This window comes from Nipponia nippon, unplaced genomic scaffold (assembly GCF_047370975.1).
Source record: "Nipponia nippon isolate SJK-2023a ecotype South Korea unplaced genomic scaffold, ASM4737097v1 scaffold_13, whole genome shotgun sequence".
In the NCBI taxonomy this organism is placed as follows: domain Eukaryota; kingdom Metazoa; phylum Chordata; class Aves; order Pelecaniformes; family Threskiornithidae; genus Nipponia; species Nipponia nippon.
Genome location: NW_028262324.1, coordinates 480901 through 495789, shown reverse-complemented (window position 1 = coordinate 495789; position 14889 = coordinate 480901). Strand labels below are relative to the sequence as shown.

At 44.6% G+C, this 14889-nt stretch overlaps 1 protein-coding gene across 2 annotated transcripts in view; it reads left to right on the top strand.

The window, feature by feature from the left end:
• NDRG3 (NDRG family member 3) overlaps positions 1 to 14889 on the top strand; it is a 60261-nt gene that overhangs the window by 23157 nt on the left and 22215 nt on the right. For both annotated transcript variants that reach the window (XM_087749433.1, XM_087749432.1), the window contains exons 2-3: positions 3096 to 3201; positions 6869 to 6904. In XM_087749433.1, coding sequence (XP_087605559.1) covers positions 3145 to 3201; positions 6869 to 6904 — 93 coding nt within the window. In that variant the 5' untranslated portion in view covers positions 3096 to 3144. The remainder of the gene's footprint in view (positions 1 to 3095; positions 3202 to 6868; positions 6905 to 14889) is intronic.

The following is a 14889-nucleotide window of genomic DNA, read 5'->3' as shown; positions in this document are numbered from 1 at the left end:
CTTCAAGAAGCTTTGAGTTTCTAGGAAAGCAGAAAAAACTCAGATTTGCTGGATGAGCAGATTGGAATCACAAGGTTTAGAAAAGAAAACCACCATCTGGCCATTTGTGGCTATGCAGGTTTAATCTTTCTGTCTGGTTTTGCTCTCAGTTCAGCCATTTTCAGTGGCTTCCTGGCTCCCCTCAGCACGCGGTCCCCTCCGGCCCCTTCGGAGGTCCCGCTCTCGCTCCTGCAGCCTGGGTGAGGGTCTGCTCCGAGCTGAAGAGTCTCCCAGGCTGACTGTGTGGCAGGCTCATTGCAGAGCATGTGTCTGTCTTTTCCTGTGTGCTCCCCTGCAGAAGTTTTCCCAGCTACATGAGCCCAGTTGGTGTTAAGGAAGGTGGTCTCTTCTCTCTCAAGGAAGTTTCACCTAATTCTGTGCCCAGCATCCCAAAGAGCAGCCTTTCTTGTTGCTGCCCAGCTTGCTTTCACAAAGGGGAAACACGCAGTGCAGGTATAACACAGCAGTTTGTTGCCTTAGCCCCTAGAGACCCCCCTTCCCCAAAACAGTATTTGGAGCAATAGTGGACCAAGAAGATAAGCATCAGATTAATTTCAGAGTGATGTTGTTTATTGTGTGCACTGTAGTTGCATCTAGAGACCAAGTATGAAATCGAGGTTGATGAGATAAAAGCATTTGATAATCCTTGCTTTGAATACCTGCTTAGTTTTTTATTATTCTTGTATAACAAATGATTAACAAAGTAGTGCATGGGATTTACAAAATGTGTCTCCCTCTCTCTAGACTCTATACACTTCATGGACTGGCATGCTTGTATCAGCAGCAAACGATGTCCCCGGGTAGGTTCATGCAGGATGCATCCCAGGGCTCCCTGGGAGTTGTTGCTCTTTGTATAGCTCAGGGGAAACTAGGAGGAATATCCGCAAAGCTTTAGCAAAAGTGTCTTTGAGCAATCTAATGCAGAGCAATTGGTGCTCTGAGTTGTTTTTTGGTCAGTCAAAGCTTGGTAGAGAGTGATTATTATATGCCCTGCTTCACTGTAGACTCTGGTTTAGCCAAAAATGCTACGTGTGAGCCTAAGACTCACGAACCACAAAGCAAGTGTAACTTACTACTCCCTTGTGTATAAAAACCCACAGAGAAAGGTGGCTGGTGTGTGCACATTTTTTTTAATCCCTTTGGGTAGATGGACAACTTCTTGGTCTCTTGGGTGACCCCAAGAATAAGCATCACCTTCCTGCCTGCCATCAGGTCCAGTGGGTGTCTTTTCAAAGGAGCGTAAGAGAGGCATAAGCTCTCTGGGTAATAAGGTGGTTGTTCTAGTACTATCTGTCACCTGCTGCAGATAAGCTTTGTGAGGCTTGTTTGAAACTCTTTTGGTGTCTGTAACCTTGTGGGATGCTGTTTTGGAGAGAACCTGGTAGATGCTGAGCTCTTAAATCAGTTCCAGTGTATACAGAAGTTGTAATTCCTTAGTAGAAAATATTTTTTGGTCTCCATAGCGCTTTATCAGAATTACAGTAACTAGCTCTTCCGCTGGGGCTTACAGTGCATTATATAATGACTCTTACTGCTCTTCTGAATAAAAATTCATCATGGGGTAAAGGGGATGTTACCTGTAAATTATCTGGTTTCTTGGAGGTCTCACAACTGATGTGTTTTACAGCAAGAGAATCTGAAAAAGAAGATTAATTTCAAGTTTCCCAAAGCAAAGGAGCTAAAAGACAGGGGAGTTGCTATGGCCGATTTTCAGAGGGAAAAGGCATTATGATTCGTTTTGTGCCAGACTGGCTTCAGCCACACCAGCGTTAGTCCTGGCACAAAGGGAGGTGACAAGAATGCGCAGCTTTGCACGGCGCCTGGGGTGAGGGGAACCCCTCCTTCCCGCGGCAGTGCGTGTATGCGTGGAGTTAAGGTGGCTGAAGAAGCGCAGTTGCAGTACTCTTTTTCCACTTTTTTTCTTCTGTGGTTAGCAGCAGAATATTATCTTGGACAGAGAATTTGATTTGTGACAGTATTTGAGAGTCTTTTTCTAGCACACTCAGCTAACGCCCAGGAAGCCCACCACATGCCTATTCCTGTCCCTACTTATGTCCATGACTTCTTTTATTTCGTCTGCAGTAATATGTATAGTTTTCCTGAACAACCAAATAATCTGCACCATCAGCATGATTATCTCCTATTGCCAGAGCCTTCTTCAAATTGCTGCAACTGCCTGCTCTAGAAATTCTCCTGTCTAGAAACACAGGTAGAGCCTCTAGAATAAAAACTAAATCCCTGGTAAACTCTGCCATATTTTTCCTCTGTCCTCGTATTTATACTAGAAGATTTCTTCCCTGACTCTGGCAGCAGTGATTTCCCATAGACATATGGCAACCTCACATACTGTTGATTACATGTTTTTACTTTCCTTTGATGACTCTGCACCACCTGATGGAGAATGATTGTTTGGGCTGCACAGTTAACAGTGCTACCCTGCACATGTTCAACTGGACCAAGACTATCTGGGGGCCATTTTTATATCCCACCTCATAAAACAAGAGCTGCCTTGGGTTCTGGGCTATCTTATGTTCTGCAAACAAGGTACTTGGATCTCCGCACCTCTGTCTCCCATGTGCAAATGCAGTGTTGGCTGCATGTCTCATGGGTTACAGGCACAGCCCGGTCTTTAGTGGCTGGATGCTGTGGTTAAGGTGTGTCGGGCACGGCAGTGAGATGTCAGTATTCCCGCATATTGAACGCAGTTTTTTCACTCTGCTGATCCAGTCATTTCCAGTTCATTTCCAGGCAGACTGTGGCCGAAGTACCAGCAATGCATGGAAGTGGATCCAGAGTTTCTGAGTAGAAAGGCTTGAGCTTTCAGGGACAGCTTTCAGTGGGCAAGGCAATGTGCAGGGTAAGGAGTAACATAACTGACACACTCAGTGCAAGCGTGGCTGTTTGCCTTCTACAGTTACAGGTGCTTTGTGTTGCACTGAGAACCAGCTTCTTTCAGGCTTCCATTTGAGCATATACAAGTCTAATGAAAGATCCTGAAGCTTTCTTTGGCTAGCATATCTTGTAATACTGTTTCTAACAATATGCCTTTGTTTCAGAATCACCCATTTGCTGCTCTGAGGATTAATTGGCTCCACTTACAGCACCATGGATGAACTGCAGGATGTTCAGTTGACAGAGATCAAACCGCTCCTGAATGATAAGGTAATGCTAGCTTCTCCTTCGCTCTCACAGGTGTACTCTGGCTGACTTTGTCTGGCAAGAAGCCCTGATTGCCAGAATCTGTTCACAGCTTGAAGTACCTTAAGTACTGAAAAACAGTCAATGCTTCCCCACTCTGATAATCTACCACCACATACTTTTCCAAAGTCTCAGGGAAAGACAGACCACCACAGGTCAGGTAAGTGTGTGTCCCAGCCAAACAGTATGTCATGCCTGTACTGAGGATTTACAAAGGCAGGGCAGAAATTGGAAAGGTGATACTGTTCCTGACCTGGCGGAGCTGTAGAACCTCTAATAAGTTCATGCTTGTTAGAGAAACCTTGGATTGTATTCCATTTTGTTTTTTTCACTTTTTTGTTTAAAATCTTTTGTCTTACATTATCCTTTTGTGTTTTGACCCCTAAAACAACCCTGTCTCCCTGGATTTAGTAATGGAGAGCCATTTCCTTTTAATATCTACAGAGCCTAGCTGGAGCAGTCCAGATTCATGCAGTACTGAAACTTTGGAAAAATCGTTGTATTACAGCAGCTGTTTAAGGCTTTCACTCTGTCTTCTGTGCGCTGGAGGAGAGCCATCTGGCCTTTAGGATAGCCCTAGCCTCGCTGGATTCGGCCACAAACTGTTGCTCTGAGTGCCTAAGTCAGTATGGGCCATCCCAACAAGATGTAGAATCTTGCATCTGCCAATTGTCATTATGAGCAATGCGGTTTGGTCACTTTCCATACCTAACAGCCAACTTCGATGGTACGTGAGGCAGTTCCCAATGCTTTGCTGTTTAATGGCTGACATCAAGAACTAGCTTGTGCTGCCAAAGGGATATAGTACTTTGTCCACTCACTGTTTGCTTGTGGAAGACTGCACTACCTAGTGCAGGCTCCTACCCAAAATGGGTGAAATCTCTGAAATTCTGCTTGTTTTGGTCTGTGCTGCTTAGTGTTTGCTCATTTCTGCAGTGTGCTAGCATATCTGTTTAGTATCTGTAAAATCTAAAAATTCAGCTGAAATCTGCCATCCAGCTGCCTATTCTTACAGTCTATTGCTGACTACTAGGCTTCCACCATAGCTTAAACATAACTTTTAAAAATGTTTCCAGGAAGGGTGAGCCTTGGAAGAACAAAATTGGTGTAGACCAGCAGATAAAAATACAGAAAGGCCTTGAAAGCAGTTTATGACTTCAAAATGAGAGATAAACTACCATCTCTGAGGTCTGGCCCTTATTAATGCTTTCAAGCTTGAAATAATGCACATGTGCTTTTTAGACATAGTTTATGGAGTATATGGGTGTGGTGCCATAATGTGGTGTTCCTGTGGAGCCTATCAGAGTCCAAAAAGTGTCGAGCTGGCAGTTCACCGAGATATTTACTGACCAACCCACTTTAGATGTAGGAGTTTGAGCCAGCGTGGATTAATGGCCAGAAATAGTACAGTAAAACTCTTAAGGTGCTAATGGGTGAGTGCTCATGAACTCTTCAGATACACAGGCTGCTGTACAGCGAAGAGGAGCTCTGGTGTCTCAAACTCTAAAACCAGTGGGACTGCCTGGGAAATGGGTCATACCTGGTTCACTTCTCTGAACTGTAGGAAATGCCACTGGAGACCACTGAGTCCTGGCTTTGTTTTGTCTCAAATCTAAATCGGCAAAAAATTACAAGCCTGACTTTTAAAGAATACGAACGCTCTTATGTTTGTGTGTAACTTAAGCCTAATAGCAAGTGCAGGGAAGCAAAATACATTAGATTATATATGTTCACCTCATTCAGGCTCACTAAAATGCAGTGACTTTATACTGGGAAGGAAAATCAACTACAAATGTTCCCATTTAGTTGAAAGAGAGAAAAATAGAGTATTGCCTGTAACCTGACCAGAAAACTTGTCCCAATGACACTTTATTATTCTGGCTGGTCCATATTGTGGCACCTTTGACTCCTATTAATATAGCCTCAGTGAAAAGTTACTGAAATGCAACAGCTTAATTCAGGAGATTGAATGGACAGCCCTTAGGCTGGAGCAGGTCATTCCAGCTAGCTCTTTGCCTTTGAGGTGCAGCCATCACACCTTCAAGAAGACTGAAAAAACATGCCTTAATCTTAGACTTTCTCAAGTTAAGACAGTGAATAGATTAATGGTTTAAAGTCAGATTTTGGTGAGTTAAAATCAAGTATCCAGGAGTCAGGACATGTCAGCACTAATGCTAGTTGTGCATGGTGGTATACCCTGATGACAAGCCACACAGTTGCAGACCCTCGTTCTTCGCTTTGTGTCGTTTCCTCCCTGCTCCCCGTCCGGGGAATCTTGCTTTTCTCAGTACTAATTCAGATCAGCCTTTTCTTTACTTAGCATGCACCATCCAAGTCCGGTGCTGGGTACAGAAGTTCCTCATTTCTTCATAGGCTTTTTTACAGTCCTTAATCACTGTGGCATTGGATGGCTGAATTTACCCTTCTTTACAACCAGGTAGATGAGAAGGCTCTACTGTCTGTATTTAACAAAGCAGGGAAAGAGGCATAGACAGAGTTGTCAGAAATCTCAACTAACTTCAGGATCTCAAACTGAAATAAGAGGGGGCTACTTTTTATTTTCTTTTTCCCCATCCGGAGGACTTGGTCCTTTGTGCCACGTCGCGTTCAAAACATTGACACAGTTCAACCAGGGGGAATTCTTAAAACAGATTTGCAAACATCTCAAACGTCTCAGACTGAAGAACATAGGTAGCAACCTGTGTTCTTGCTAACGTGGCAAAGCTTTGGGGGGAGGAAAGCAGGGCCATTTGTTTGCACGTGGAGAGGAGTTAGGGTGCTCGGCCAGAAGAAACGTTTGGGGTGTTCCTGTTGCGCGTATATGATCCTAGTTGTAATTTTAGCACTAAGGTGCTATGCCTAAAACACGTGAGCTAGAATGCTGTCTCAAATGATTTGCTCAGCCTTTTGCAGCATTTGACAGCACGCAGTAGCGTAACCTACTCTGTGGTCAGAGCCAGAGTCTTACGAAGCACGTGGGCATACGGACAAGTTACTGCAGACCTTCGAACTTGCAGTACATCAAATGTGTGCTGTACTTGCTGTGCTCGCCTGCATGCGTGCTGTCACCCTCTGGGAAAGTCAGTTGTGAACTGCTGAGCCCAGTTCCCACGCGCTCTGGTTTCAGTAGCTTACAGGTCACTGCGATTGCTGTGGAACGATACCCCGCATACAGCAGTTACTGCAGAGTACCTGTCTGCGTAGCTTGTTTTCTTGCAGTCGTTATGTGAGATCCTAGTGGTAGTCCTTTCAAGAGTTTTGCATTCAAATTGATAATGGGCACCAGGACCAGACAAAACCCAACCTCATAGCCAGCCTGACTTTGGTCAGGGTCCTTCCTATGTGCATCTGTCCCTGCTCGAGTGCTCTCAACTCTCAGCTGTGTCCACAGGTACTCTCCTTAGTTGACAGCCTTGGGACAGTGCCCAGCAAACTTGCCGTATAGTAACAGGCAGAACTTGCATAGATTTTTCTGGTATGGGTCTCACGTTTTGCTGCTGTCCTGACTGCAGTCAGGCTGGACAGTGCTGAAGCAGAGGTCTCTGAGGGCAACTTTCACGATGATGATGGGGGTGTTCTGGGGTACTGTGCTGAACTTTTTTTTATTTTTTTTTCTGGTTTTTGTTAACAGAATGCGGCTCGCAACTTCCAGGACTTCGACTGTCAGGTAAGACACGCAGAAGACAAAGATCTGTGGGCAGACTCCCCATGGCCCATCAGTAACACTGAGAGAGAGAGATGAAAAAGCTCTGTATCTTAAATCCTGTTAAGGGTTAATCAATAAGAACTTGACTATGTCCAGTTGGCAGAAATTGCGCTTCGCCCTTTCGTGCAGAGCACATTGTTCTGAGTTCTGAGGTGCAGACCTAGACTGCTCCGCAACATCTCACAAGTTGGCTGGTCTCCTGAAAAGCAGTTTCTTTGAGACACGCAATATGCTGAAGAGCTGCAGCTCTGTCACATCCCATCTGGTTCAGTGGCTAGGAAAGGAGGAACCTGCATGCTCTGTCTCTTTGTGTTGAGAGGAGACGGAAGTCACTGGGCACCACCAGATACAGCACCCCTGCTTTGCTGGGCCTTGGTCATGACAAAGCCACGGTCATTTTCTGGGAGGTTATTCACCTGACAGAGTAGTGCGGAGATGAGCCTGATCGCTCTGGTTGCTATAGGAATAATCCTTTTAGAGGAGCAGTGGCACCACAAGCATCCAAGACAGAGGACACGTTCTTTGTTTGGCGGAGCAGAGCACTGAGATTATGTGGTGCGTTTGTAGAGCACAGGCTCATTCACGGTGCTGGATTACCTTGCTGACTTCCCACTCAGTGTGCTGATACGCAGCCAGCGGCTTTTCTCTCTCTTCAGCTGCAGGAGGCTGCTTTGTCTGTAGTGTTCTGCTTAGCACAGGACAGGCTCTCGCTGCTGTATTACACTGGTGGTGCGGCTAGGAGGTAGAGTTGTCAACATCACGTGATAGCTTTTAATGAAAGTCTGTTGATGTAGATGATTCCAGAAGACCTTCTGCAAGCCTGTGCAGAACAGGAATATAATAAATACAGTCCTAAGAAGGTGGTTTGTAAATTTTCCGTCTTTTGATAACAAACACTGAAAGTACACCCCATCTGGGCAGGCACATGTCACTGTACTGCTTTAGCTTGATTCATCGTGAGTTTTACTGTTATCCTAAAGCCTCTAAGTATAAAAATTAGTAATCTTGGCATGTTGTAACTTTAGCGTGCAGTCTTAGAAGCAGCGACAGTGTTAGGCAATGATTTTTCTGTTTTAATAAACGTAGATAATGTGTTTAAAACATTTCCCTGTACCGTCTTCTCTTTCTGTCTTTCTGCATCTTCTCTGTCTCTGCTAGAGGTACAGTGTGCTCCCATGTTGGATGGGGAATGAGTAAAAATAGATGCAATACTTTTGAGTAAGAGCGTTAGGGAGTACAGGCACTGCCTATTGGGGCCTGTCTACCATGATTGAAAAGAATATAAATACAGTGCCCGAGCGTCTGAGTGCATTAGCCTTCACTGCAAATTCTCTAATGACCCAACAAAGCTCTGGGTTCGCCCGTGCCCTGCCTGTCTGTGAGCAGGTACGGTCTTCGGAGCTGGAATGGAGTGGGAAGGTAGGAAGGAGTCCCTGTAACAGAGCTGTGTGTTGCTGCTGCCTTTTCACTCTACGCTTTCCCTCTACAAGCAAAGCCTCTTTGCGCCCTTCTTTAAAGAAGACCCGAAATCCGAAGCTGTGCGAGCCCCAAAGAAACAGGCTGGTGCAACCACCGACTCCTGTGCGCTCCGCGTGTCCCGGTGCCGTCCTTGTGTCGGCTCCCTGTCTGCCCCGGGGCTGAGCTGCGGGAAGAGCTGCCAGTGGCCCCGCAGCCAGGGAGAGGGGCTCTCGGGAGCGCTGGGCCAGGGAAGGACGTGCTTGTTGCCTCTCTTTGCTTTGATTTAGATCAGCAGTGAGCTGGTGGCCATGGCAACAGTTGGGCAGGAGACAAGATGTTCCTTCCAGGAGCCCTCTTGGTAATTCATTTAGAATATTTTTTTTTAGCAAGAAGTTAACACAGTGTCTCTTGTGACTGTAAATGTCACAGCCTCACCTTCGTCCAGCATCTCTCCCTACAAGGTGTGGTGTCAGGGCATGCCTGGCTTGGCCCCCTGTCCTACCTGGAAAGTACCCCCAAAGGCCTGGATTAAGTCTCTGTTTGAAATCTGTCAGAGAGGATAGATGGTGCGTTGGGTCCTTGGATTTTCTGCCTCGGTTGCTAATACCAGGAACAGTACTTAAACTTGGAGGTTGAGCTCTTCTGTTGTCCTGTGAAAAATTGCTGCTTTTTAATCTGGCAAAGCACATCCAGCTGCCGCATTCAGGCCTCTGCAAAATTGGTGTGTCTTTACTTACCAGTGTTTGAGAAAGGGAAGTTCAAAGTGAAGAAGTTTGCTAGGGCTTTGAGAGGAAGGGAGATCCTGTTTTGTAAAGAGCGACTTAAAAGCACTTAGGCTGAGGTGGGGGTTTAACTTGTCCGGAATTTCACAGGGAGGAATAGCCTTGGGGAGGATCTCAATTTTATAATAACTGGAAAAACTGGCCACAAATTCATGAAGGCCGATAACTGGAAGATCATTTCCAGTTACAGTGCAGTGAAGTTCTTGATCACCTTCTGATAGCAGTTAACATCTGCAAGGGACCTGGTGGGTTTTAAGACAAAATCTAGGGGGTTTGTGGGATGGATGATATTACCTTATACAGTGTAGTGTTTGCCGTATGAGGGCATGGCATCAGTGATGCAAGACCTGCATTTCAGACCTTTTTATTTTTCTGGGAATCCCAAAAAAGCTGTTTTAAATGGAGATAAAGCTGTGGCTTTGCCCGGGGCTGACCACATCCTGTGCTGTGCTTGCAAGGCTGCAGCCAGCGGGGCGAGGGGAGGGCTGCCCTCTGTTAGCACTTGTGGCAGCACTGTTGATAGTGCAGGTTCAGCTTCAGCTCCCCAGTACACTGACATACTGGGGTGAGTCCTGTATTATTTCAGCCTGTGTTATTCTGTGCCCTCGGCCATGAGGTGATTTGCTGTAAGTCTGTCCCAGCTCCTTCCAGGACTGACCGATGCCCCTGCAGAGCTCTGCCTTGGATACACACACAGCCAGCATCAGCATTTATTCATCCTGCGGTTAGGTTAGGCACACTGGTTTCTGTAAAGCTTTGGCATGTTACTTTTCAAGGTAATATGCATATTTAAGGTTTGTAAGATCCTTTCTTCCTTTGGGGAAAATGGGTGATGCCATTGTGAATTTCTATTAATTTCCCAGTGTGTTTGTTTTTAGTTTCGAATAACTTGCCAGGATCAGATCTGGGCAAAGTCAACAGAGCAAGCATCCTCTTGCTTCTGAAATTTGTTACTCTGGGTTAATGTGGTATGAAGAAGCTTTTAGCTTTTCTGATACAGCTGACTTTCAGATACAGGTGCCCTGGTTTTCTTAAACTGTTCATCGACAGGCAACTGCAATTAACCCTGACAAATAACAGATTGCCTGGGCATCAGTTGAAGCAACCCCCACATAATCTAATAACTGTTTGCAATGGAGATAAAAAGGAGGGCTAGCATCGTGGCTTAGGGATCTTTATCAATATGAATCTAGGTTATTCTCAGAAATAAAATGTATTAACCTAAATCTGAGACCTACATTTTACTTGAAAGCTATATGAACTCTAATGAAATCTAGGCTTGGCTTCTTCTAATGTTTGCGGGCAGATGGTGGATTAAGTGGTCTGGGTTGCTGATGGACAGATGGTGTGGTGACCTACACAGTTAATAGAGCTGTGCTTGTGCTTTTATTATTATCTGCAGACCCTCTTCAGCTGCTTTGAGAAGTAGGTGTTCTGTGTTAGCCTAAATCTCTCCCCTTTTTCCAGGTGATTTGCTTTAAATACCAATGAAGGAATATGCTGATACATTTGTAAAACTATCCAAATAAATCTGCATTATGTTTCAGTCTGACGTAAGCCAGCATTTGATCTGATCTGTAGCTAGTACTTCCCCTCTGCTGCCTCCCACCCACGCAAAGGGAGAGAAGTGTTTTGCTCTCCAGCACACACCATGCAGCAGAGGACCTGGGGCGTGGAGATGGGGCTGGGATTTGGCAGGGTATTTGCAGAAATCTCACAAGGTATTATGGAAGAGGTGGGAGTAAGTCAGTCCAGGACATGCAGAGTTCAGCTGAAACGGAAAAGACAAGACATGCATAAACCCATCAAGGAACGAAATGAAAGTTTCCCTGTACAGCAACTTGCTAGGCATTGCTGGAATTAATTGAAAATGTAGCGTTACTCAGTGTTGCCTGTGCCCAGAGTAGAATGCAGCGAAATGTTTGAAGAGTTAATGGCAGACCTCAGTGAGGAATTTTTTGCCACTTTTTTTCACTGAAAGTATAACTTTTCAATAAGCCCATGTTTCTACTGATTCAGTTTTGGAGAAGTTCTTCCACAAGTACATTTTTTTGAAGCTTTTCAATCGGCATTTTTTAAAGTTTGCTTATCCTTGCCCAATCTCTTTGCTTTATTTTCGCTTGCTGTGCAGTAGGAGATGGTATTCTGCTATTGAGAGGTTATTGAAATACCCCATCACGTGCATTTGCTGACGTCATAGATGTTGAATCGAAACTGTGTTCATTTTTTAATGAAATCATTAAAGCCAGCTTGTGATTGCTACACAGTGGTGTTGAATACAAGATGTTTTAAAGCATCTTCTGTTTATTGTAATGAAATAACATGGAACATTAGCACTTTGAGGAAGGGTTCGCTTTCTTTGTATGAGTAACAGGGGAGCTGTTCTCGCCAGCATTGAAACGTTTTGCCTAGCATGTTGAGGACCACTGTTCTTCTGATTTGTACAGTGAGTTCTTTTGTTCTCTTGTTCAAAGTGCTAGAGTGAAATTAATTACAACACAGAAAATGTTTTGATCTGGAAAGCAAGTTTTTTTTAATGTCTGTTAAATTAGGAGCGGCCCCTAATCTTACTAAAACTAGCGTCACCACTAAAGTACTGGTTTTGACTTCTGCTGACATCACATCCACAAATGCTATAAAGGTAAAAATGATTAAAATAGAATTTTATTTTGGAAATTGTTTTTCATTATTCTTATTTCTTGGGAAGCTCTTCCTCTCATTCCTCCCATCGCTGGCTTTCCACCTAAAAACTCTTTTCTGTAAAACTGCAGTGTTGAGTTCTGGAAAGCTTTTGCTAGCTGGACTTGGACTGAAACAGGATTTTTATTTTTAAACGTATGAGCACAATCCTTCCATGGGGTTTGCTTAAACATTACTTTTGCTTTCTGTATGCTTGTGACAACAGTGTGCTAAAGAGGCTGATTATGCAGATGTGGTATTTGAAGCTCCTCTGCTTTTTTTGTTCTTGTCAGTGAGCTCTTACAGCAAAGGAAATGTATGCGCTTTAGGTTGAGAAAGGGATTTGCCTCCTTCCTGCCTTCAGAAAAATGAATGGTGCCTTTCCGCTAACAGTGATTGATCTGTTTCCATGTTATGCAACACCCGTTAATGGTATTTCAGAGCAGCTAATGAGTAATTGCAAAACAGTTGTAACTCAATGCAGTTAGACTCAGTTCTAGTTCCCAGGGATATTGAAGGTTTGGAGACACACAACATGGCCCTGCTTTCTCCTCTTCAGGAGATTTTAAGATGTTCATGGTCTTCAGCAAGATACCAAAATGTAGTTCGGCACATCACGTCAGCAGGTGGACCGTCCTTGGCTGGAAACAGGGCCCCTGGCCTATCTTCCAGTTTGCCTTCAGAGGTTAATGTGATCTGGGGTCTAGCAGCCACACAAAATATTTTTAGACTTGCCTGTGTATTAGCACATTCAGATCTTCCTTGTGTAGGATTCAGGTTTACAAAGGCTGTGTGTCTGCAGGTTGCGGTACCTTGACCCCCTGTCCAGAGGATGGAAGAGCGCTGGAGGTATCAGCCTCTTCTGGTTGCAGCCTTCCCCATGGGCTGCAACCTGATAATCTACTGACTTAAAAAAGTGGTGCAGAGTGCTGGAAAAAAACAACCCACTGCCAGACTTGTGCAGATAAGAGCTGATCTGCAAGTGGTTTAATTCACCCTGAACTATTATAGATCTAGGCAGGTCCCGTTCCCTGCATTAGCTGGGGAAGAGGGGATTTACCCTCTGAGCAGAAGTAGGAAGCACCACATATTCCTAAGTCTGTGCTGGGTGCCTTGCTCATGACATTGGATACTTGACTGGAGTGCAAGTTGTGGCTTTAACTGCTTCTTGTAGCACATGGGCAGGGCAGGAGATAGAGCAGTACATCTTGCTCTATCTCCAACATGTAGGTGTTGTCATTAATTGCTTATCGGTCTCAATATTGTGTGGTTGTAGGAGTTCGTGATCTCTGACTTGGGAGCACAAACCCAACCTCTCAGCTGTGCTCCTGTGGTAGGTCACTCGACTTCAGTTCACTTGGCTGCAGAGCCAGTAGCCGTTCTCTGGCAGAATCTGTGTTTTGGAGGCCACTTGCCATTTCTCTCTGGCTGACACAGAGCATTAGAAAGGGTTACAGATATGCACTAGGTCTGTCCTGCAGCATCATGTGCCCTTGGAACAGGAACACACAAAGGCTTTTGTCTGTATATACAACAATAGGTTGGGGATAGCCCAGCAGCACCTTTGTCTCCTGATGCTTTTGTGTTCGTGTAACCTGATTACACACCTCCTCCTTCTGCTGCTCTTGATTCTCACCCAGCATTTCTCTGATTTAAGACTTAATCCAATTACACAAAGTACTAGAAACCATTGCCTGCTTGCATAGCTCATATTGTGTTTTCTATTAATAAATTTCTGCTCTGTATGGAAATGAATAATTTAGTTCAAGATGTTGCTTTAAATCTGGTTTAGGCTTGCTTCCCACGCAGCCATCTCCTTCAGCTCTACTGTTTCCAAAATAATTTTGCACAGAGAGGACGTGGTAAGCACTTACCTACCAACTGCATTAAGGTCTGTGGTGCTGTAATGGTAAGAGTTACCAGATGGTGATGTTTTACAGTCTTACAATATTTTTGTCTTCACTTATAGGCATAGTGTTGTTGGTTTAGTAATGTGTAGAAATTTGAGGGCAGATGTTGCAAAGAGCAAGACAACGGAATCTCTACTTTGATCTCTCTGCGGTTAGTAGCTATGATAGGTTGCCCCAGGAGCGTGCTACAATTGTTTTCCACCTTTGCCAAGAGTGGCAAAGACGACATAAAGTAAATAATAGCTGTAGCTACACTATCACTGAAAAAGGGGAAAACCTGACCTGAGTAATCTACATCTCCTCCACCTCACAGCAAAGTGGCAGTGGCAGTTTTCTTTGCCTTAGGTGAACAAGGACCTGAGTGTCCTTAAGCCGAATGGTTTTTTGGGATGTTTCTAGCCCTCTACTAGTACAGACATTCGACCAGCTTGAGCAGAATGTGAGCAACAGACACTTTGCTGCTCTGTGTTCTGTTCTGCCAGATTTGAATTTAAAAAAAAAATTGAAGGGATTTCACAGATATGTTCTTTATTGTTGGTCTCCAAATTAAATCAATTCTCAGTTTTTCCAGGGAATTAATTTTGAACTTGGAGCAGCTTCATGTTGGGAGTAAAACTCATCTGGTAATGCCAAAAAAGCAGCTTAATAAATTAGTCATGAAAAGCACTGGTAATATGAATTCTCACCATTAATCATTCCCACTGTGAAACAAATGGTTCACTTCAGACTTTAATAACTTTTAAAACTTAAGCTCTGGATCACACCCTGACCTGGAACTGAGGGAGCGTGGCTGGAATTTGTGGTGCTTCAGTCCAGCACCCGTGTGCCTCTGTTTGCTGCCTGGGAGTCTCTGGAGCTCAAGGCATTAGCACCTTGAGCTGCTGCTGGATGCCTCATTCTCTCACTCAGAAATGTTTTTTCTTAATATGAGAAGTTTTCTGTGGCACTTGTCAGTGGCACTGTCATTGCTTCCCTTTCTGGCCAAAGACAGAGGGTGGCAGTCAGAGATGGTTCCCCCATTTGAACCTTTTGCCACCTGGGCATGCGTCCACTACTTCCCATAATCAGTCCCACAGTAAATTTAGACTTCAGCAGTCACAGCTGGGTGCGCGTTTTC